General features: G+C 41.6%; 2 protein-coding genes across 2 annotated transcripts; both read left to right on the forward strand.

The window, feature by feature from the left end:
• The first annotated feature begins 1,488 nt into the window (after positions 1-1,488).
• LOC113418382 (26S proteasome regulatory subunit 7) lies at positions 1,489-24,381 on the forward strand. The gene is made up of 12 exons (XM_026677218.2): positions 1,489-1,622; positions 3,124-3,161; positions 3,944-4,025; positions 4,871-4,970; positions 10,899-11,030; positions 17,373-17,445; positions 17,564-17,659; positions 18,648-18,812; positions 19,641-19,728; positions 21,592-21,794; positions 22,939-23,035; positions 24,039-24,381. Exons 1-12 carry the CDS (start codon positions 1,553-1,555, stop codon positions 24,194-24,196), a joined length of 1,302 nt encoding a protein of 433 aa, XP_026533003.1. The 5' UTR covers positions 1,489-1,552; the 3' UTR covers positions 24,197-24,381.
• Positions 11,090-16,057, forward strand: LOC148130150 (26S proteasome regulatory subunit 7-like). The gene is made up of 4 exons (XM_087969060.1): positions 11,090-11,101; positions 11,602-11,746; positions 12,589-12,688; positions 15,922-16,057. Exons 1-4 carry the CDS (start codon positions 11,090-11,092, stop codon positions 16,055-16,057), a joined length of 393 nt encoding a protein of 130 aa, XP_087825186.1.
• Positions 24,382-24,967: the final 586 nt, after the last annotated feature.

Below are 24,967 nucleotides of genomic sequence, written 5' to 3' on the forward strand. Positions count from 1 at the left end.
CTTTCTTTCTCTCTCTGTCTCTCTCCCGCTTTCCCTGCTGGAAGATTTTGGGTCTCAATGGGATGAGATGGAGGCAGAAGAAAAGTGAAAGGGGGAAAAGTGAAAGGAAAAAAACACACTAAGAAGGCAGGATAAACTCTCCTCTCATATCTTGACATCCTGGGTTGGAAGTAGTCGGGCATGACCTGGATTTGAACCCCAGCCTGAGAAGGGTAGCTGCCTGCTTAATGCTTTTAACAGCCCACAAAGTTGCTTTATGGAGCATTTCAACTCTGTTCTCCTGGAAGGGAGCCTTATCTGCCCATTCCCATCCATCTGGTCATAGATAACCCATGCCAAAATACCAAGTCTGTGTATCTAGATATTGGTGTCTGGGTCTATTTGTGTGCACAATCACACACATGCACATCCTCCCTATTACAGGATTAGATTCCAGTTCAAATTTTGAACATTTTGCTACATCTTTCTCCGATGGAGGCATTTTACTAAGCGTTAAATATCCCAAATGAAAGCAAAGCGAACAAACATACAGGTAGAACTTACAACGGTTCGCTTAGTGACCGAAGTTACAATGGCACTGAAAAAAAGTGACTTATGACCGTTTTTCACATTTATGACCTTTGCAGCATCCTCATGTCACATGATTGACATTCACATGTTTAACAACCGATTCATGTTTATAATAGCTGCAGTGTCCTGGGGGTCATATAATCCCCTTTGGTGACCCTCTGCCAAGCAAAGTCAGTGGGGGAAGCCAGATTCACTTAATAACCATGTTACTAATTTAACAACTGCAGGGATTCACTGAACGACTGTGGCAAGAGAAGTAGTAAAACAGGGCAAAACTCAACAAATTTCTCACTTTGCAGCATAAAAATTTTGGGCTCAATTGTGGTCTAAAGTCTAGGATTACCTGTATACACTAGTATATATGTGTATACATGCCTCTATGTAATTGTGTTTATGTATCTAGATACAGGCGGGGGGGGGGGAGTTGGACTAGATGACCTATAAGGTCCCTTCCCACTCTCATCAATCTGTTATCTGTTTTATATGATATAAGTGAGAGAAACTCTGAGAGGCATTTATGACTTGAAATATGATAAGGAAAGAGCACAATTAGTTCACATCTCTCTGTATGTACACAATCACACACATCCTCCTCATTACAGGATTAGATCAAATTTATCACTTCAAATTTATCAGTTTTTGCCAAATTCACTCCTCCAGTGAATTTATGTCACCATTAGCATTAATACCCCAAATGAAAGCAAAACATAACTATCTCCCACATCCCCATAGGCATAACTGCCATTTGCCGAGGGAAAGTGGGGGGAGGAAAGAAGGATCATAGAGTAGGTCCGACCTCCATTTGCTTCCCCCGCGCGCTACTTCCGGCGGGACGTTTCCGCCGAGCCGCGGAAGGAAAGAAAGGCGAGGTGCTGCGTAATGCAAGAGCTGTCTCGGCAACATCTGCGCATGCGCCTCAGAGAGACAGAGAGAAACCCGGGTTTGGGAATCGGTTGTTCTAGCCGGCCGTTCGGAAGCCGCGATGCCGGATTATTTGGGGACCGATCAGCGCAAAACCAAAGAGGAGGAGAAGGAGGACAAGCCCATCCGTGGTAAGACGGGTCATCTAGGCTAACGCATTACCCGGGCTCCTTATAAGGCGGCTGCGTTCACACGGCCCTTTTTACCCGGGTCGGGTCAGACCCCCTCCTCAATATAGATGCGTGTACGCAAGTTTGCTTGGGCTGCTTCTCGTGTGGTGGGAAGCCAGTTTGTAATTCAGTTTTTTTTAAAGTGGGTTTAAATAGCCTAAACACGGGTCTGGCGTGTTGTGTGAATGCAGCCAAAGTGGGGGGGAAATCACGGGCTGGCTTTGAAACGCGCGTCTCCATTCATTCAGACCCTTTGACTGGGCTCCTTCGGATATTGCCAGTCGCCCCAAGTGTAAAACCTGAGATTTGTAGGTCAAGTTGAAAAATGAAGGGCATTTATTATATTAAATAACCCCATTCTTCTCTAAACTCCTGTCCTGCGGATGTAACCATGAGTTCCATGGAAACCTTGTTATAGTTGGGGGTTAGTTCAAAACAGCATCTGAAGAGAAACAAAGCTAGGAGATTGGAGAGTACAGCATAATTGTATTTTATTAAATAAAGGAGAATATTTGTAGCTCAGGGTTTACATGAGGTGTGCTTGGTGCTCTCTGAGCTTGGCAGTTTTCTTGCAGACGTTTCATTACCATACTAGGTATCAATGCTAGATAGTAGAGATTGATAGGTGATGGATAGATGATACATGGGTGGGTAGGTACTGTAGGTAGGTAGATGTAGGTAAGATAGGTAGGTAGATAGATATAGAGGCAATAAAGGAGAATAGTTATAGCTCAGGGTAGAAATGAGGTGTCTTGGTGCTTTCTGAGGTTACTTGTTTTCTTGCAGACGTTTCATTACCATACTAGGTAACATCATCAGTGCTAAGTAGATAAATAGAGGGATGGATGGATGGATGGTAGATAGATATAGAGGCAATAAAAGAGAATATTTGTAGCTCAGGGTGGAAATTAGAGGTCCTTGATGCTCTCTGAGGTTGCTTGTTTTCTTGCAGATGTTTCATTACCATACTAGGTAACATCATCAGTGCTAGTGATGATGTTACCTAGTTTGGGTCATGAACTGTCTGCAAGAAAACGAGCAAACTTGGAGAGCACCAAGGACCCCTCATAATTTTATTGTCTTATTCCTGGCAAAAGTGAGAAGATCTCAAGATGCTAAAATAATGTAAAACTCCATTTTGTTTGCCATTAGTGGAGCATATTTATTTTTTTAAATCATATATTACGCCCCCTTTTTCTTCCACCAGGTGGGTTGAGTTCTAACGTTAGAAAAATATGACTTTACGGGAAGTATAATGGAGGCTTGGAACTGATTTCCCAGAGATAGTGAGTTAGTCCTCAGTAACTGAGTTTAAAAGTTCAAGGATTTTGTTGTTGTTTTTAAAGGTTTTATGAGTACTGATGATAAAATGGAGTGACTGTAGTAACTTGGTTTTCTATTGGGAAACAAAGTAAAACATCATTCCTTTATTTTTCTAAATTATCTCTGTTATATCTCTCAGCTTTGGATGAAGGTGACATCGCCCTCTTGAAAACCTACGTAAGTACTCCAGGTAGCACTCCCAGCATTACTTTGAGAACCAGCTATAATGAAACATTTAGGAAGCATCTACATTAAACAAATAGATAAAAGTTTCCAGAAGAATATTCACATTAATATTTTGTAGCTTTTTGTAACTTTAATCGAGAAAGTGCTTTATGGCTTTTTAAAGACTATTTGATTTTCAAATATATTTTGGTTCCCTTTCTAGCTTCAAATGCATAGAATATTGTCCTCTAAGTATTTTTTTATATACAGACACACACACAATTGTAGTTAGAAGGGGAAAGAGGAATAAAAACAGTTAAGTATAGACAGTCTTTAACTTAAGAGGAATCACAGGAATTTGGATAGATTGTATAAAGTAGTTGTAACACAATTGTCTTTATAAAAGAATCATTGATTTTCTATTGTTTACATTTTATTATGCTTAATAAACATTGTGTTGTCTATGTTTATGGGGATTCTCAATCATCCAGGTCATGGTTGTCCCAAAAGTGCTTTTTCAAAAGACAACTGGACTTGTTTTTTCTTTGAAGACATTTTGCTTCTCATCCAAGAAGCTTCTTCGGTTTTGACTGAAGGGTGGAGGATAGAAGAATTTCAATATAAATCCTTCCGTTCCACACCATCCAGTCAGAGCTGAAGAAACTTCTTGGATGAGAAGCGAAATGTCTTCAATGAAAAAAACAAAGGAAGTCCAGTTGCCACCTGAAAAAGCTCCTTTGTGACACAAATATTCCTCATTTCCCTCAAACTCTGTAAATCTTTTTCCAACCCAGGGCCAGAGCACATACTCAAGGCAAATCAAACAGGTGGAAGATGACATTCAACAGTTGCTTAAGAAAATTAATGAACTCACAGGTACTTTTTAATATTTCTTTTAGTGCTTTAGAAGCAGTAATTTTGTCTGATGCTGGCCTTGACCATTGTTAGCCTGGATTGTTCCGAGTGCTGAATTTCTTAACGGTTATTTTGTCCCCTGAAAATCTCAAAAGGGGAAGCAAGGCTAAGCAAAAAAACAACAACAAAAAACCACAAATGAAAATACTTCTTCAACTGAAAGGAAAAAGGGGGAAGTAGAGAAGATGGACATCACATAAGAGAAGATGCTTAAATGTAATCTGGGAAGATGCTTAAATGTAATCTGGGGAAATGTTGGCATTGGGGTGGGAAAAAACAATCCAGCAAGAATCTCCATGGAAAATTGGGGTGGCGCTCTCGTCAAGAGCAAGATTTAGGATCTGGTCAAGATTTAGACCTCCTCTGGGTCTTCCTCAGCTCCAGGCCCAGCCCAGGTTCCTCCCCAACCTCCTCACTACTGTCCGACTCTTGCTGCCATCTCCGTCAGCCGCCGGCGGGCCACAACATCACCCATCCCTTTCCCCACCATTGCTTTTGACAGGGTCTCTCCAAATTTGGCCACTTTGGCTTGCAGACTTCAACTCCCAGAATTGTGGACTCCCAGGATTCAACTCCCAGAATTCCTCAGCTAGCATGAGGTTATCAAGTCTTTTAATGTTGCCAAGTTTGGAGATGGCTGCTTTTGACCCTACTCTAGCCCTGACTTCAAAAGAAGATTTATCTTTGTCCCGTTTGAGTTGACTCGGCAGTTGTAAAGTTGCTGCAGTAAGCTAAAGCTTGAATATATATTTTGTTGATTTATATGGCAACATGGCTCCTTGTTTTGTTTTGTTTTTCCCCTGTAGGCATTAAAGAATCAGACACTGGCCTGGCACCACCTGCTCTTTGGGATTTAGCTGCCGATAAACAAACTCTTCAGAGCGAGCAGCCACTACAGGTGGCCAGGTATACCATCACATAATACTAAATAACAACTTTGTTGTCCAGTCAGTGATACAGCCAAGCTCCTATCAAAAGGAAAAGAGTTTAGTCCTTTGTGTATGACCCTTCTTTGTTAACTAGTGAAATTATCTTAAGTCATCATCTCCTTTTAATGATCCCATAATCCCTTGCGGAGTGGAGCCTGGGCAACTAAATGGAGCTGAGTATTTACTGGCCGGATGCCCTTCCTGTCACCAGTGCGGAGTTTTGTTCAGAAATATAGTGCTAAAGTAAATGGTTAAAGCAAAGGGTCACCTTGAAGCATGAGATGGGTAGCAAATACATCTCAAAACAACTGGAGCATCAATTGAACAACATTGGCATCGACAAAATTGCCATCAGTCAATTGCAAAAGGCAGCTTTACTCCGAACAGCTTACTGTCAAGACTGACTCGCACTTTCACCTACGTTTTTGCTTTGGTCACAGCTTGACAATAATCTGTATGGAATGGGAGGGTGGGAGAATGGTATCCATGCATCCGTCGGCTTCCGTGAGACATTGCTGGCATCTCAAGGACACCACAAGCAGATGTCTCAGGGTTGCTGGCTGTTTCCCATAACAAAATGAACAGAAGTGATTGGTGGACCTATTGGACTGTGGGTGGCCTGTAAGGAAAGCCAGAAATCAACTATGCTTGCTTTTGCATGGGAAACTCAGAACTGGTTTCCCTTCTGTGTCAGTGTGGTTTATTCAGTAAAGGTTTTTTTTTTTTTTTTTTTTGTAAATTTTATTTGAGTTTTCACAAAGAGAAAAAAAATACAAATAAAACATCTTTTTTGAAAGTAGCGTAATCCCGGGTTACATTTCTTCGTACAGACACAAATTCAGGTTCACGCTCATTTTTATATTCTATTCCATATCTTATTACTATTTTACATTTTCTGCATAGCTTCTCCCCTCTTTTAATTTTCTCAATTTTATTTTAATTATCTCAATTCAAATCATTGTATTTGTATTTTTTGTCCTGTTTCAATTATCTATTATCTTTTCTCATTAAACAAAATTTCTCCTGTAGTTACTGATTGGAGTATGACGCCTTTATGTCTTTTAAGTTTATCCATTTAACTCTTATTTAGGCTTCAATATATACCCTAAAGTTATAACATTCAATATAATAGATAACTTCCATCCGGATTCTGCTTGGTACATTCTTAAAATACACACTATATTCTTAAAAAAAGAAAAAATTATAAATGTATGTAATTAAAACAACACATTCCATTCCAATTCAATTCTATCAATATTAATATTCATTAAAGTCTTAACTTCTTTAACATTACTTTTCAATTAGATATCATACTTCTATGGGAACAATTATAAGCTTTCCATAATTAATTCTCCCCCCTTATATTTTATAAAACAATTAATTAAAATGTTCCCGTTCCTTCCTAATTCAATTTTCTCATTTATTTCACTTATTTTATTAACAAACATTTCACTAAATTACACTAACTATTTTATCCCTCATTTTAATCATACATTGTTTCCAATTTTCTAAAGTTATTTCTATTACTAATATAACAATACAATCTTATGTACCTTTACAGAATCCCTTTTTCAGTTAGATTTTCACCCATTATCTCTAAATAGGTCCTATCTCTCTATATCTTGCTCCGGTCCTTTGTAACTTCTTTTCCTTTCCTTCTTCCCTCTCTTCTTCTCTCTCCCCTTTTTACCCCTTTGTCTCTCTACCTCTATTTCTCTCTTCTGTATTCCCCTTTTCTGTTGCTTTCCAGTATTATCAGACATGATATTCTTCCGATTAAAATCGGAATTCCGTTTTTTTTGGGAATGCCCCCCTTCCCCCCTTCTCCTCCTTCCCCTCCCCTCGGAGGCCCCGAGTCAGGAGTTGCTACCGCCGGCGTGGCTCTGCGTGGCTCCAGTCCCACGTTGCCTCAGGAAGGGAAAGGCAAAAGGAAGAGCGCGGCGGCGCTTTGCAACGGCAGCAGCGGCTCCTGGTTTTGCCTTTCCTTCCCGAGGCAACGCGGTGCGAGCGGAGGCCGGGCGGGCGGGCGGTGCGAGGGGCGGGCAGGCGGTGCGAGCGGCGGGCGGTGTGAGTGGTGGCGAGCGTTGGGCGGGCAGGCGGGCGGTGCGAGCGGTGGGCGGGCGGGCGGTGCAAGCGGCGGGTGGGCAGGCAGGCGGTGCGAAAGGGAGCTGGGCAGCGATTTCTTGGCGCGCGGTGGGGGGGGGTCTCTTTTGGCCGGCCCCGATTTTTTTTTCAGAGGGGAATATCATGCCTGTATTATACTTATTTTTTTGAATTATTTTTCTTTTCTTTGGTTGTTTTTTTAAGTCTTAAATTCTCCATTCTCTTTCCCCCCTTTCCTTTTTCTTCCCCACCTAAAATTACTTGTTCATTAAAGATGGCTTCTTCTTTGTCCCAGTCTTCTTGTTTTGCAGACGTTTCTCATAGTTCCAAATCTCCATTTCTTTTTTTTTTTGAACAAATTTTATTAATTTTTAAAGACATACAAAACATAAATACACAAACACACAAAACATAAAAGCATAAAAAATCTCTTTTCTGAAAGTTGCTTGGTCCCGGGTTAAAACTCTTGGTACAGACACAAATTCAAATTCATATTCATTTTATATACCATTCCATATCTTATTAGTATTTTCAATTTTCTATATAACTTCTCCTCTCTTTTAAATTTTCTCAATTTTATTTTATGTATCTCTTCTCAATTTGAATCATAATATTTATTATTCTTTGTCTGTTCTATTTCCAGCTATCCATTTATCTTTCTTCTTTAAAAAAAAAAAAAAACTTCTCCTGTACACTAAATGGAGTACGATGCCTTTATCTCTTTCCCCTATATTTATAATACTTAATATAAAACACATAGCTTACATTGGGATTCTGTCTGGTACATTCTAAAATTATACAGTATTATCAAAACCAATACAAATCTATTCATTGATATTGATATTCATATCTTAAATATTTAGCACATTACTTTTCAGTTAAATCACATACTTTTATGGGAGCACCTATTTTCCATAGTTATTCCCCCCACATCACATATTATAGATCATTATTTCATTACGATGTTCCCCTTCTTCTACTTCAAATCTCTCATTTCTCAAAAGTTTCACTAGGATAACATAGTCTAATCATTAATATTAACAATCATTTATATCTTAAACATTTTACCCATTTCAATTAAATATCATGCCTTTGTGGGAACACTTATGCTTTCCAAAATTGTTTCCCCGCCCCCACATCACATATCTTAAATCATTGTTTCATTACAGTACTCCCCTTTTCTTAACAAAAATTTCACTAGATTATACTAAATATTTTATCACATTTTAAATTACATATTATTTCCAATTTTCTATAGTTATTTCTAAATACAAATATAGAAATGCAATCTTATGTACCTTTCTAGAATCCCTTTTTCAATAAAAAATTATCCATTATCTCTAAAAAACTTTTGCTTCTTTACATCTTGCTCCCCACCATTAAGGCTTCTCATCCCTTCCTTTCTCCCTTGCTTCTTCTTCTCCTTGTCCTCTTTACCCCCTTGTCTCTCCATCTCCCTTTTATTCTGCTTTCCCCCTTTCTGTTGTTTCCTAACATAATATCCCCTTTTCACCTTATTCTTCTCTTTTTGGGTTGTTTTTCCAGATCTTAAAGTCTTCTTTTCCTTTTTCTCTTTCTTTTTTCCTTCTCCGACCAAAGTTATTTGTTCATCAAAGATGGCTTCTTCTTTGACCCCATCATCCTGTTGCTCATTCAACTTTACATAAGTACAAACCGCCATTTCTAAAAATTGAAAAAGAGTGCCAAGGACATCTTTCCCTTCTTGCTTTTCTTTTTCATATTTTTGATATACAAGTTTCAGTCCATCCACAAGTGATGCCATTATGTAGAGAAAAAGTTTTTCCAAACAACCACCCAAGTGCTTTTAGTCAGAAATAATTCTCAGAAATTCCAAAATCACCACACAATCCAAACAAGCTGTTCCTTTTAAATACTTTCTCCTTCACTTTCTCTTTCTGGGGTTAAAGTTTAGTCACAAAGTTCCCTTTAAAATATATCTTTTAGAAGTCTTATTGATGTTTAGTAACTCTTTAGAATTCTAGGCAATCTTCTTATTTTCAAATTTTGCTCCAATTTTTTTCCCTCTCCCTTCCCACTCACAGCCAAAAAGATTTTTTCCATCCGCTGTCACGTTAGGAAGGAGAGTGAAACAAAAAAAACAACAACTTTCCCTTTAAGAATATTCACAGCTTGTAACTCTCAATGGAAACAATGTATCCTTAGCAGCCTTCAAGCCTCCAGGGCACTTTCTCTTGCCTTGTCCCGGTTGAAAGCAACTTTCGTAATTCTTCCAACTTTCTCCCTCCTGCTCCTGCTTGTCCGGCTTCAGATTTCTTCGTGGCGGCCATTGCTGACCGCCGCTCCTCCGCCTTGGGAAAAGGGGTTCTGCCGGCTGGGGAGGGGGTCTGCAACACCCCCAAGCCCCTGTCCGGATCCCCTGTCTTCAGCTGCCTCTACGGGCAGCTATATCCCCAGATCCAAACGGATCGGGGAACCTTGCCGAACGCAGCAGGGATCGCGCAGTATCGCGAATCCCTGCCGCTGCCGAAACCTTGCAAACCGGAACCCCAAATCTCCATTTCTAAGAATTGAAAAACGAAGCCAAAAGAACCCTTCCCTTCTTGTGCATCTTTGTACTTTTTAAGTTCCATTTTCAATTCATCCAGAAGTGGTGCCATTGTATAAATTTTTAAACAACCACCCAATTAATTTTAGTCATTGAAATGTAATAACCAAGAATCCAAAGATCACCAAATAATCCAAATACACGCAAGCTGTTTCTTTTTTGCTCTTTTTTTTCACTTTCTCTTCTTGGGGTTACTGTTTAGTTACAAAGTTTCAGTTAAAATGTATTTTTTAGAAGTCTTGTTGAAGTTTTACTGTAGATTCTTTTTAATTCCAGGCAGTCTCCTCCCTCTTCCAGATCCTGCCCTTATTCTTTTTCTCTCCCTTCCTGCTTATGAAAAAAAAAATTTTAGTGTCCAGAAATCTTTATTATCCCTTTGGCATTTTATTTTATTTTCAGCTTAATTGCCTATTGATGTTAAAGCGGATTTTTCCGATTTCTTATTTAAGTCTCTTAGTTGTCAGTATAGGGAAGGAGAGAGAAGAAAAAAAAAGCCAAACCTTTCCCTTTTCACTTTCCTTTGCTGCTTCCAACTCTTCTTTGGGAGCGATGTTATTAAATGTAAGTTTAAATTCCAGGGTACCTTAGTTGTTGCTTTTACAATTTAACCCAGTCAGCCAAAACTTTCACTTCTTATCTTCCTCCTGCACGTTCTTTTCTGGTCGAGTTCTTTGTGGTGGCCATTTCTGACCACCGCTGCAACTGCCTTCGGGAAAGGGAGTAATGGCCAGCTGAGGAGGAGAGATGCGGCTCTCCTCAACCCTGCTGGCGGTCTCCCCGCTCTTCACCCACCTCTACAGGGTGGCTTAGCCTCGAAATCAGCCGGCTCGGGGCGCTCCAGCGGCGAGCCTAGACCGAAACCGCGCACGATCACGGATTTCTGTCTGTCGCCAAAGAGACTTCAAACTGGTGGTTTATTCAGTAAAGTTTTATACTCTTGGTAAAAATACTCTTTTTCTGGATCCACCAACTGGACAGTGGACACTTCCCTCCTGTGACAATAGCTTTAATACTGTCAAATGTGTACATCTGCCTATCCCAGGTCCTTAGGAAGGAGTTGATAGGTGGCCAAAAATGCCAAATCGAGTCTGAATATTGGCTGGCCGTGCAATGAACCATGAGAAGAAGAATACAAACTGGCTGTGAATGACACTTGGCTGAATGCTGGCAGATTGAATTGGATTTGTTTATCGACTCCTTTCCTCTCTGGCTTAGGTGTACAAAGATAATCAACGCGGATTCCGAGGACCCCAAGTATATTATCAATGTTAAACAATTTGCCAAGTTTGTGGTGGATCTCAGTGATCAAGTGGCCCCCACCGACATTGAAGAAGGAATGAGAGTTGGGTGAGTTGGCTTTAATCTCCCTGGGATTGAACTAGTTACCGTCTTCGTCTTGTTTTCTTATGGCCACTGGGGTGCAAACTGCAACCCAACTCTTATGATTATTACAACATCTAGCTGGAACTGACAGTGTTAGGGTTTTGGGGATTAACCCCTAGCAGAGTATTGCAGCAGTAGTCAAGCCAGGCAGCCAAACGAGAGTGGAAGGGCCTCAGAGTATACACACACTGAACACAAACACTGTTTGTAGTTTAAATAGTTTTTAATCCAGTTAGAGTTTAAGCATTGTCATTCAGTCCATTAAATCATTCACAGTATTTCCATCCAGTAAGACTCACTAGTATAGTCCAAGTTAAGAGTCCTTGCAATATCTTTATCAGCCGATAAAGATATCTTCTCCTCCTCCGGTTTCACTCTCCAGAGAAACAAACGCTGGATATTCAGCAAACAGTAGCAAACAAAAACAGTTCAGTCTCAGGCACTCACAGTCAGTAATCACAGTTAGTCGCAGCAGCACACAGTTACAGTCAGAGCCGTAGTAGCACAAAGGAAGTCCAGTTGCCACCTGAAAAAGCTCCTTTGTGACACAAATATTCCTCATTTCCTCAAACTCTGTAAATCTTTTTTTCCAACCCAGGGCCAGAGCACATACTCAAGGCAAATCAAACAGGTGGAAGATGACATTCAACAGTTGCTTAAGAAAATTAATGAACTCACAGGTACTTTTTAATATTTCTTTTAGTGCTTTAGAAGCAGTAATTTTGTCTGATGCTGGCCTTGACCATTGTTAGCCTGGATTGCAGTGCTGAATTTCTTAACGGTTATTTTGTCCCCTGAAAATCTCAAAAGGGGAAGCAAGGCTAAGCAAAACAACAACAACAAAAAACCACAAATGAAAATACTTCTTCAACTGAAAGGAAAAAGGGGGAAGTAGAGAAGATGGACATCACATAAGAGAAGATGCTTAAATGTAATCTGGGAAGATGCTTAAATGTAATCTGGGGAAATGTTGGCATTGGGGTGGGAAAAAACAATCCAGCAAGAATCTCCATGGAAAATTGGGGTGGCGCTCTCGTCAAGAGCAAGATTTAGGATCTGGTCAAGATTTAGACCTCCTCTGGGTCTTCCTCAGCTCCAGGCCCAGCCCAGGTTCCTCCCCAACCTCCTCACTACTGTCCGACTCTTGCTGCCATCTCCGTCAGCCGCCGGCGTGGCCACAACATCACCCATCCCTTTCCCCACCATTGCTTTTGACAGGGTCTCTCCAAATTTGGCCACTTTGGCTTGCAGACTTCAACTCCCAGAATTGTGGACTCCCAGGATTCAACTCCCAGAATTCCTCAGCTAGCATGAGGTTATCAAGTCTTTTAATGTTGCCAAGTTTGGAGATGGCTGCTTTTGACCCTACTCTAGCCCTGACTTCAAAAGAAGATTTATCTTTGTCCCGTTTGAGTTGACTCGGCAGTTATAAAGTTGCTGCAGTAAGCTAAAGCTTGAATATATATTTTGTTGATTTATATGGCAACATGGCTCCTTGTTTTGTTTTGTTTTTCCCCTGTAGGCATTAAAGAATCAGACACTGGCCTGGCACCACCTGCTCTTTGGGATTTAGCTGCCGATAAACAAACTCTTCAGAGCGAGCAGCCACTACAGGTGGCCAGGTATACCATCACATAATACTAAATAACAACTTTGTTGTCCAGTCAGTGATGCAGCCAAGCTCCTATCAAAAGGAAAATAGTTTAGTCCTTTGTGTATGACCCTTCTTTGTTAACTAGTGAAATTATCTTAAGTCATCATCTCCTTTTAATGATCCCATAATCCCTATGCGGAGTGGAGCCTGGGCAACTAAATGGAGCTGAGTATTTACTGGCCGGATGCCCTTCCTGTCACCAGTGCGGAGTTTTGTTCAGAAATATAGTGCTAAAGTAAATGGTTAAAGCAAAGGGTCACCTTGAAGCATGAGATGGGTAGCAAATACATCTCAAAACAACTGGAGCATCAATTGAACAACATTGGCATCGACAAAATTGCCATCAGTCAATTGCAAAAGGCAGCTTTACTCCGAACAGCTTACTGTCAAGACTGACTTGCACTTTCACCTACACTTTTGCTTTGGTCACAGCTTGACAATAATCTGTATGGAATGGGAGGGTGGGAGAATGGTATCCATGCATCCGTCGGCTTCTGTGAGACATTGCTGGCATCTCAAGGACACCACAAGCAGATGTCTCAGGGTTGCTGGCTGTTTCCCATAACAAAATGAACAGAAGTGATTGGTGGACCTATTGGACTGTGGGTGGCCTGTAAGGAAAGCCGGAAATCAACTATGCTTGCTTTTGCATGGGAAACTCAGAACTGGTTTCCCTTCTGTGCCAGTGTGGTTTATTCAGTAAAGTTTTTGGTTTTTTTTGTAAATTTTATTTGAGTTTTCACAAAAAAAAATAATAAATACAAATAAAACATCTTTTTTGAAAGTAGCGTAATCCCGGGCTACATTTCTTCGTACAGACACAAATTCAAGTTCATGCTCATTTTTATATTCTATTCCAATATCTTATTACTATTTTACATTTTCTGCATAGCTTCTCCCCTCTTTTAATTTTCTCAATTTTATTTTAATTATCTCAATTCAAATCATTATATTTGTATTTTTTGTCCTGTTTCAATTATCTATTATCTTTTCTCATTAAACAAAATTTCTCCTGTAGTTACTGATTGGAGTATGCCACCTTTATATCTTTTAAGTTTATCCATTTAACTCTTATTTAGGCTTCAATATATACCCTAAAGTTATAACATTCAATATAATACATAACTTCCATTCGGATTCTGCTTGGTACATTCTTAAAATACACACTATATTCTTAGAAACAAAAATTATAAATGTATATAATTAAAACAACACATTCCATTCCAATTCAATTCTATCATTAATATTAATATTCATTAAAGTCTTAACTTCTTTAACATTACTTTTCAATTAAATATCATACTTCTATGGGAACAATTATAAGCTTTCCATAATTAATTCCCCCCCTCTTCACTTATATTTTATAAAACATTAACTAATTAAAATGTTCCCGTTCCTTCCTAATTCAATTTTCTCATTTTATTTCACTTATTTTATTAACAAACATTTCACTAAATTACACTAACTATTTTATCCCTCATTTTAATCATACATTGTTTCCAATTTTCTAAAGTTATTTCTATTACTAATATAACAATACAATCTTATGTACCTTTACAGAATCCCTTTTTCAGTTAGATTTTCACCCATTATCTCTAAATAGGTCCTGTTTCTCTATATCTTGCTCCAGTCCTTTGTAACTTCTTTTCCTTTCCTTCTTCCCTCTCTTCTTCTCTCTCCCCTTTTTACCCCTTGTCTCTCTACCTCTATTTCTCTCTTCTGTATTCCCCTTTTCTGTTGCTTTCCAGTATTATACTTATTTTTCAAATTATTTTTCTTTTCTTTGGTTGTTTTTTTAAATCTTAAATTCTCCATTCTCTTTCCCCCTTTCCTTTTTCTTCCCCACCTAAAATTACTTGTTTATTAAATATGGCTTCTTCTTTGTCCCAGTCTTTTTGTTTTGCAGACATTTCTTGTTTCTCATAGTTCCAAATCTCCATTTCTAAGAATTGAAAGACGAAGCCAAAAGAACCCTTCCCTTCTTGTGCATCTTCTTTGTACTTTTTAAGTTCCATTTTCAATTCATCCAGAAGTAGTGCCATTGTATAAATTTTTAAACAACCACCCGATTAATTTTAGTCATTCAAATGTAATAACCAAGAATCCAAAGATCACCAAATAATCCAAATACACGCAAGCTGTTTCTTTTTGCTCTCTTTTTTTCACTTTCTCTTCTTGGGGTTACTGTTTAGTTACAAAGTTTCAGTTAAAATGTATCATTTAGAAGTCTTGTTGAAGTTTTACTGTAGATTCTTTTTAATTCCAGGCAGTCTCCTCCCTCTTCCAGACCCTGCCCTTATTTTTCTCTCCCTTCCTGCTTATGAAAAAAAAAAATTTTAGTGTCCAGAAATCTTTATTATCCCTTTGGCATTTTATTTTATTTTCAGCTTAATTGCCTATTGATGTCAAAGCGGATTTTTCCGATTTCTTATTTAAGTCTCTTAGTTGTCAGTATAGGGAAGGAGAGAGAAGGAAAAAAAAGCCAAACCTTTCCCTTTTCACTTTCCTTCACTGCTTCCGACTCTTCTTTGGGAGCGATGTTATTTTTTTTGTAAGTTTAAATTCCAGGGTACCTTAGTTGTTGCTTTTACAATTTAACCCGGTCAGCCAAAACTTTCACTTATCTTCCTCCTGCACATTCTTTTCCAGTCGAGTTCTTCTTTGTGGTGGCCATTTCTGACCACCGCTGCAACCGCCTTCAGGAAAGGGAGTAATGGCCAGCTGAGGAGGAGAGATGCGGCTCTCCTCAACCCTGCTGGTGGTCTCCTCCCTCTTCACCACCTCTACGGGTGGCTTAGCCCCAAAACCAGCCGGCTCGGAGTGCTCCAGCGACGAGCCCAGACTGAAACCGCGCACGATCACGGATTTCTATCTGTTGCCTAAGAGACTTCAAACCAGCGGTTTATTCAGTAAAGTTTTATACTCTTGGCAAAAATACTCTTTCTGGATCCACGAACTGGACAGTGGACACTTCCCTCCTGTGACAATAGCTTTAATACTGTCAAATGTGTACATCTGCCTATCCCAGGTCCTTAGGAAGGAGTTGATAGGTGGCTAAAAATGCCAAATCCAGTCTGAATATTGGCTGGCCGTGCAATGAACCATGAGAAGAAGAATGCAAACTGGCTGTGAATGACACTTGGCTGAATGCTGGCAGATTGAATTGGATTTGTTTATTGACTCCTTTCCTCTCTGGCTTAGGTGTACAAAGATAATCAACGCGGATTCCGAGGACCCCAAGTATATTATCAATGTTAAACAATTTGCCAAGTTTGTGGTGGATCTCAGTGATCAAGTGGCCCCCACCGACATTGAAGAAGGAATGAGAGTTGGGTGAGTTGGCTTTAATCTCCCTGGGATTGAACTAGTTACCGTCTTCGTCTTGTTTTCTTATGGCCACTGGGGTGCAAACTGCAACCCAACTCTTATGATTATTACAACATCTAGCTGGAACTGACAGTCATTTCTATCAGCATCATATAGATTCCTACAGGGACTATATAGCATCCTATAGAACAGTGGTTGCCGGGCCGTGAGAAAATTTTGGTGGTCCGCAGAGGAATGTCACCCCCAAAAGCAATCCAGGCTGCGTGGGAACACAAGGCTGCGCCGCCCACATGGCCCGCAGGAACTCTCCCTGCCCACTCCTTACCTGGCAAACTTGCCTATAGCAAAGTTGCTATTTTTCCTTCCCCCTCCTCTCCCCCCCCCCCGACTATCAGCTGTTCTGCTATGCCGGGAGATTTAGATTAGCAAGAAAGCAGGAAATTATTGGATTTCTTGCTTTCTAGCTAATCTTCAGATCTTCCTTAGGACTGAAGCTTCTATTTATCAGTGCAGACTCAGGTAGCCAATGGCAGATAGATAGATCTCTGAGTGAATCTGTGATTCTGTGAGCAACTCAATCTGCCTGCCTGCTTTGCCTGATTTTGAGTAAAAGTTGCTCTTTTTTATTAAAAAAAAAATCAATATTTACATAAATATTTATAGTATTTACATACAAGCCATGCCCAGCCAGTCACATGACCACCAAGCCACACCCACAAATTAGGCCATGCCCATAGAACCGGGTGTGTGTATATGTGTGGGTGAGGGAGAGAGGTTAGATCAGATTTCTCTCTCTCTCTCTCTCTCTCTCCTCTCTCCTCCTTCCCTCCCTCCCTCTCTCTCTCTCCTCTCTCTCTCTCCCTCCCTCTCCCTCTCTCCCTCCCTCCCTCCCTTTCTCTCTCTCTCTCTCTCTCTCTCTCTCTCTCTCTCTCTCTCTCTCTCTCTCTCTCTCTCTCCCACCAACGTCAGCAAGCCATCGTCAATCAAAATTCATATGAGTGGTCCCCGGGATTTAAAATTATGAGTTTGGTGGTCCCTGAGGTCCAAAAGGTTGGCGACTCCTGCTATAGAATGCAGCCTATTTTGCTTTCCTCTGAAATACTAATCCATTGTAAAATGCCTTAACTTCAGGTTAATATAGCAAAAACTGGAGAATTTGAGGGGAATTCTAACCCTGGTATAGATGGTTTGTCATGCAGCTAGCTGTGTTCTGTTAGCATGTCAAGTTCTGCATGCAGTTGCTCTCTTAGCATGCCAGAGGTATGTTTTGAGGAACTTTTAAAAAGACATAATCAAAACAAGCCTTTTTCCATTTCTTTATGCAGCGTGGACAGAAACAAATATCAGATCCACATCCCACTACCTCCAAAGATCGACCCAACGGTCACCATGATGCAGGTGAAGACATCTCTTTGCTCTTCTTGCTTTCTCGTTAACTTTTCCCATCTCTGTTTTTTCACCTGGAAGATCTGCGGGACTTCTGATTGCCGGACGGACCTTTTGTTTTCTCATGCAGGTGGAGGAAAAACCTGATGTCACCTACAGTGACGTGGGAGGATGCAAAGAGCAGATCGAGAAGCTGAGAGAGGTGGTGGAAACCCCCCTGCTTCACGTGAGGAGAAAACCTTTTCATTCAATCTTAAATTGGACGGAATGTGGAAAACTTGGCTCCAGCCAGCAGAAAGGCATTGTCAGGATTCCGGCACTTGCCCTCATTTAAACCACGAGTCTCGAGCCAAACTTCCAAAAATTCAAAAGGATTTATTGGGAGTTAACATGGCAGCATTGCCTGGGTGCAGCCAACTCCGAGACACATCATTCATTGTCACCTTTGACCCTGGTTTTCCCCCACCCCCTCAGTATATATCCTAATTAATATTCTCCAATGGGACACCTCCATAGCCCAGAGTCACCAACCATGCTTTCCAGTTATATTTTTGTGCAGCAGAAACTTCGGTCACCTAGTTACTATCTTTGAAAACATTTATGGAATGCAGTTTTGGTTTGCAAGCTGCTGCACTGCTTCCCTCCTCCCTTTCGGCTGGCAACTCTAAAAAAGACCAGAGAAATATTTTATGAATTGACAGGCGTAAACTCTGGGGGCTCCTTCTGCAGCTTGTGTAATGGGCATCTTTAGAAGGCCCAGTGGCTTGTTTCTCTCCTAGACAAAACAGGTTCAGGCCTGAAACGGGCCTGTTTCCAGCCTCTGGAGACCCTCCAGAGGGTTTTCAACCTTCCGGAGGCTCAAGGAAAGCTTCTGGAGCCCGGGAGAGTGAACATGCCCTCCCCCCCCCAGGCTGTGATGCAGGAGGCCAACTAGGCCACACCCACCATGGCCAAGCTCACCCAGCAACCAGGCAGAGAACCCGTTGCTAACTTTTTGAAGCCCACCCCTGCCTCGTCTTTGCTCCCGTTTATTTGATGGTAGAAGTCGGTGACGGAATCGTGGCTCTTCTAGAGATTTAAGTCCCAATTTTTTGGGTTTTTTTTTTCTCTCCCTCCCTCTCCTCTCTCTCTCCCTCTCTCCCCCCTCCCTCTCTCTCTCTCTCCCTCTCTCTCTCTCCCTCTCTCTCTGTCTCTTTCTCCCCCTACAATTACAGCCAGAACGATTTGTCAATCTTGGGATCGAACCTCCCAAAGGGGTCCTTCTCTTTGGCCCACCTGGGACAGGCAAAACACTCTGTGCTCGAGCTGTCGCCAACAGGACAGATGCTTGCTTCATCCGAGTGATTGGGTCCGAGCTGGTGCAGAAGTACGTGGGAGAGGTAATGGAGAAAACCTTGCAAGCTGGACTCTGTTGGCTTTTTAACGCTTGGCTACTCAGCATTTCTCAAACCATGCCTGCTTGAAGAGGGGTGGACTTCAACTCCCAGGAATCCCCCAGCTGTTCCCCACGCTGGCTGGGGAATTCTGGGAGTTGAAGTCCACCCCACTTCAAGCAGGTAAGATTGAGAAGCACTAGAGATCATCCAAGTCTTTTCTGTTTGCTCTCTGGTGCAGAATGTTACAGGTTCCCTATTTAGTAGGATGTGATTTTGTGATGGATTTTCCCTCCTCGTCTGCTCTGCTGTACGACTGAATGAGGAGCAGTGCAAGTTCACGACAATGAGCATTTTTGAGCACATATACTCAAAACCGTAATGATTAAGTAAAGCGTACATGAAAATTCCAACAAGTGGAACTGCTTTCCTTCAGAAGTCCCTGGAGGCGTTTAAGAAGAGACTGGATATCCAATTGTCTGAAATGGTGTAAGGTTTCTTGCTTGAGCAGGGGTTGGACTAGACGACCTCTAAGGTCCCTTCCAACTCCAATGATGGTGATCTTCATATTGAATGTTGAAATGTCTGCAACTAATACAGCTTTATGTTTGGAAATGATCTGGATCTCAAGCTATTCTGTTGGTTCAAGTAGAATAACGTGGGATCCATTTTTTGAAATTTTAAGTGGCATAATAGATTTTAAGTGGCATAATAGACTATAGTCTGCGCCCCAGTCTATTATGCCACTTAAAATTTATATATATATATATAAATAAAAATTTTAAGTGGCATAATATATATATTTTCACGTTTTCCTCCTTTCTGGTTTTATAGGGTGCTCGAATGGTTCGGGAGTTGTTTGAAATGGCGAGGACTAAAAAGGCATGCCTCATTTTCTTCGATGAAATTGATGCTATTGGAGGTTGGTGTCATATATTTCTTCAGTCCTTCATCTAACGTTGTGTGGGAGGTGACCAGGCTGAGCTCGAGGGAGGCGTCATAAGTCACGACTCCCTGCATGCCCGCAAGAGCTCTAAGTCCATCCCACCTTGAATGACTCTCTTATGTCCTGCTGTTGTGGTTCGCCAGCAGCAGGTGCAGAGTGAGGACTCAGGTGAGGGGCCTGTGTGTGATGCAGGGATGGGGCCAGGATGATCAGGGAGTGGAATGGAGATTGGAGATTGTGGAGGCTGGCAGCAGTGATGAAGAGGTCCCCGAGGAGCCTGTGCCCAGTGCATGTGTGCGCAAGTCTGGTCGAAGGAAAGAGCAGCTTCAGCAGCACAGGCGACTCGGGAGTAAGGCTGCGAGGCAGTGGCCCCTCCCTTAGGAGATAAAAGCCAGCTGAGAAACGAGTTCTTTGCAGGAAGCAAAGAAGTTTTTGCACTCAAGCCTCGTGGACATTCGGACTCTCTTAGTCTGTGTTTGGAGACTCTTTGTGTTTGAAATACTTCTTGGCAATTTTATCTAGTGTTCTTGGCAGCTTTGCACCACGTTGGCAAGGCTCGTTCTTATCAGAGACAATTAGTTGGAAACAGCCTTTTAACCGGGAAGGAACGGAATTCGTAAAGAATCCTTAAAAGGTTTAAAATTAAAAGTTAAAAAAAGTTTAAAAAGTTTAAAAAATTAAAAGGTTACCTCTGTTTCGTGTTTGTTTCCTTGGAACAAGATTTGGGTCAGAATACCCACTCTTTTTCCCTTAACAGTCTCTTGGCCAAATTCTTGTAGACAACTTAAGCTTGCAATAAATCTTTATGCTCATTTGAACTCCCTGAATCTCCTGGACAAATTGTCTGTGAATCTTCTTTGTTTTTAATAATGTAAATAAAACTCTGCTTCTGTCTATGAAGATTGTCAGTCCTCCAGGCCATGGTTGTCCCAACGGTACTTTTTCAAGAGGCCATTGGACTTTCTAGTTTTTCTTTGAAGATGTTTTACTTCTTATCCAAGGAGCTTCTTCACCTCTGACTCGATGGTGGGAAATGGAAGGATTGATACTCCTTCCAGACAGCTGGTCATTTGCATCCTTTTAGAGAGTCATTGAGGTGACCTTGAGGACACAGATAAACCTCCAAGTGGCCTCAACGGCTCTCTAAAAAGGATGCAAATGACCAGCTGTCTGGAAGGAGTATCAATCCTTAAATTTCCCACCATCCAGTCAGAGCTGAAGAAGCTTCTTGGATGAGAAGCAAAACATCTTCAAAAGAAAACAACAAAAAGAAAGTCCAGTTGCCTCCTGAAAAACACACAACCATAACCTGGGTGAGGGAGAACCTCTATAGGCTTTTAGCTATACAATTTGGGATGAACATCCTTTGAATGGTATGAGTAGGAACAGATTTCCAGAGAAAAGATTGAAGACTACATGAACCATTTGTGCCACTCAGGTGACTCTGAGGACACAGATAAACCTCCAAGTGGCCTCAACAACATCCTCTAAAAAGGATGCAAATGACCGGCTGTCTGCAAGGAGTATAAACCCTTCCATTTCCCCGCCATCCAGTCAGAGCTGAAGAAGCTTCTTGGAGGAGAAGCGAAATGCCTTCAAAAATAAATAAATAAAGTCCAGTTGCCTCTTGAAAAAGCACTTTTGGGAAAACTCTGCTTCCTTTCCCAGAAGCTCTTTTTCGGGATAGTTACCCTTTGGTCTGATCTGCTCTTAGTTCACCTGTAAAAAATAACCAGTACGAGCAATCATTGTTGATGGGGTGGGATTAAAAACGTCCCTTGATTTTAGTCAACCTCTTCAGTCAGGATACCGTTCTGAAGTGGTTTCTTTTATTTTTAGGCGCTCGCTTTGATGATGGGGCCGGAGGAGACAATGAAGTCCAGCGCACAATGCTGGAACTGATCAACCAACTTGATGGCTTTGATCCGAGAGGGAATATCAAAGTGTTGATGGCAACCAATAGGCCAGACACCCTGGATCCAGCGTTGATGAGGCCTGGAAGATTAGATAGGAAAATAGAATTCAGCCTACCAGATTTGGAGGTTTAGAACGCTTTTATTCTTAAATAATAACGATGGGGGATGAATGTTATGCTGGCACAGCTAGTTCCTCAACGTACGACCACAATTGAGTCCAAAGTTTATGTTGCTAAGTGAAGACATTTGTTAAGTTTTGCTCCATTTTACGAACTTTCTTGCCACCTTTGTTAAGTGAACCTCTTAGGTTGTTAAGTTAGTCGCACGGTTGTTAAGTGAATCTGGCTTCCCCATTGACTTTTCTTGTCAGAAGGTCGCAAAAGGGGATCACATGGACCCCCAGGACATGGAAACTGTCATAAATAGGAACCAGTTGGTCATAAATGCGGAAACGGTCAGAAGTTACTTTATTCCGTGCCGTTGTAACTTTAAATGAATTGTTGTAAGTTGAGGACTACCTGTATTACAAATAATTCAAGGCGGTGAACATCTCCAATGCACCCTCGGGCTCCTATTTTCCCCACAATAAACAACTCTGAGGTAATTTGGGCTGAGAGAGAGAAGAGAGCGCGCGACTGGCCCAATGTCACACCTAGTTGGCTTCATGGCTGAGGCACGACTTGAACTCGCAGTCTCCCACTTTCTAGCCTGGTGCTTTGACCAGTAGACCAGACTGGCTCTTGGTCCACATAGATAGCCTATCTGTTCTTTCATCCCCTACACTCAACCCGCATTTCATCTATTTTCTATTCCTCACTTGCATCAGCATATCTTCTTTTAACAACCCCATAATCCCTTGCGGGGTGGAGTCTGGGAAACTGAATGGAGCTTGAGTGTTTACTGGCCGGATGCCCTTCCTGTCACTAGTGCGGAGTTTTGTTCAGCCAGATACATTCTCTCCCAGAGAGAAATATCATTCTCTCCCGGAGAGAGAAATATATGCCTCTACCAAGGATCGAACTCACAGCCTCTCCATTGTGAGGCGAGAGTGCCACCTCTAGGCCGTCGCACCACCACTCATCCTCACTTGCACACCATGGCATGCTCTAAACTCATCTATCTTGCCTTCCTTAGGAAGAGCAGGGTAAGCCTTGATTTGAGCCAGGAGGGCCTGTCTTTAAAGGAGCACAACATTTGCTAAACCCTCTTTGAGTTATTTCATCTGCGCTTACCGTAACGAAAGCCTGGTTCTTTTTCTTTCTTTCTTTAGGGAAGAACTCACATATTCAAAATCCACGCCCGTTCCATGAGCGTTGAAAGAGACATAAGGTTCGAGTTGCTGGCTCGGCTGTGTCCCAATAGCACTGGTATGTTAAAACATAGCATTTCCGCTTCATAGTGCTTTACTGCAGAGATCCCCAATCCCCCCCGGTCTGTGGGACGACACCTGTCCACGTCATGCCAGCAAGCGAAGCCCCATCCACGGGATGTAAGCAGCATGCAAACCCATGCAGCCCCCCCCCCTCCGGGCCATGGAAAAACCTTTCTCTGTGGAACCGGTCCTTGGTGCCCCGAAGGTTGGGGGCCGCTGCTTTACCATCTCTAAGTGGTTTAGACTTTCCAACAATCTGGGTCCTCATTTTACATACCTGGGAAGAATGGAAGGCTTGAGCCTGTCAGGATCAAACTCCTGGCAGGGGCCAGAGTTTGCCTGAAATATTGTATTCTAACCACTGGGCCACGAGGAAGGAGAATGAGAAAGGGAATAGGGGAAGGAAGGGAAGGGAAGGAGCAGCAATAGCATTTGGAGTTATACACCACTTCACAATGCTTTACAGTCCTCCAAGTGGTTTAAAGTCTCAGCATTTTTTCCCCAAACATCTGGGTCCTCATTTTACATACTTGGGAAGAATGGAAGGCTTGAGCCGGTCAGGATTGAACTCCTGGCAGGGGCCAGAGTTTGCCTGAAATACTGCATTCTAACCACTGGGTCATGAGGAAGGAGAAGGAAGGAGGGGAGGGAGGGAAGGGAGGAAGGAAGGAAGGAAGGAAAGAAAGTATCAGCAATAGCACTTGGACTTAAATAAAACTTCACAATGCTTTACAGTCCTCCAAGTGGTTCAGAGCCTCTTGCCCCCAACAATCTGGATCCTCGTTTTATCGAACTCGGAACGGAAGGCTGAGTCAACCTTGAGCCAGTCAGGATCGAACTCCTGACAGTGGGCAGTTTGCCTGTAATACTGCATTTTAACCACTGTGTCACCATGGTTCCTATCGTAGTTTTGTTGGATTGCGCTCCCAATGTGCTTTATGTTTCATGTTTTTTTTATGTTTCATGTTCATTTTTTTATTCCTCCACCACCACCCCAGGTGCTGAAATCCGTAGTGTCTGTACAGAGGCAGGTATGTTTGCTATCCGAGCGAGGCGAAAAATTGCCACCGAGAAGGACTTCCTGGACGCGGTAAACAAAGTCATCAAGTCCTATGCCAAATTCAGCGCTACCCCTCGCTACATGACCTACAACTAAGCTTGGATCTTTCAGATAACTCTCAAGAGTGTTTCTGGGGAGTGTTGTGTTGTAGCTGGACCTAGTAGAAGTAAAAAACAGATGACATTCCAACTTACGTGGTTGTCTTTATTGGAAGTGTAATGATTTAGCTTTATTGTTATATTCAAAATAAAGATTGTGAGCTCCCAACTCCAGACTTTTAATGCTGCTTGTGTAATTTACTTTCTAAATCAAATGTAAATCTCTTTAGGTTTAGGGTCAGGACTACTTTTGAGAACACAACAGTGCCTTAACCCACAGCTTTCTATCTGTATATATAAAAACGAAATACCACTCACGCATCATCACAAAATTTCTAGAAACATAAAGCCTATAAACTTGAAATTTGGCACATATCTTGGCTTCTAGGTGCTCACTAAGAAATGATTTTTTGAAATGACCATCAGAGCATTAGTATTTCCTATGTTATTATTAACATGCTCTGATGCTAAGGAGTTCTGTTCCAAACGCAAAAAACAAGCAGAAGAGTTTCAGTTTCAGTTTTAGTTTCACAGCAGCAATCAACTTTAGTACAGAACAATTGAGCTAAGCCACGCCCAGGCACCTTGCTATCCCCTTGCTCACACAGCAAATACTGTTTCAGTTTCCAAATAGCCCTCACTGATAGGACACTAGCCAGATGAATAATGATGGATGCTGGTAGGCAGAGGCACAATTTTCCCCCCTTATTTTCATCACCCAAAACTAAGCCCAATCACATAGTTTCGTAGCAAAGCATGGGTACAGATC

Source organism: Notechis scutatus, chromosome 6 (genome assembly GCF_049901735.1).
Source record: "Notechis scutatus isolate UNSWTSFEM ecotype Mainland chromosome 6, rNotScu1.2, whole genome shotgun sequence".
NCBI classification, from domain to species: Eukaryota; Metazoa; Chordata; class Lepidosauria; order Squamata; family Elapidae; genus Notechis; species Notechis scutatus.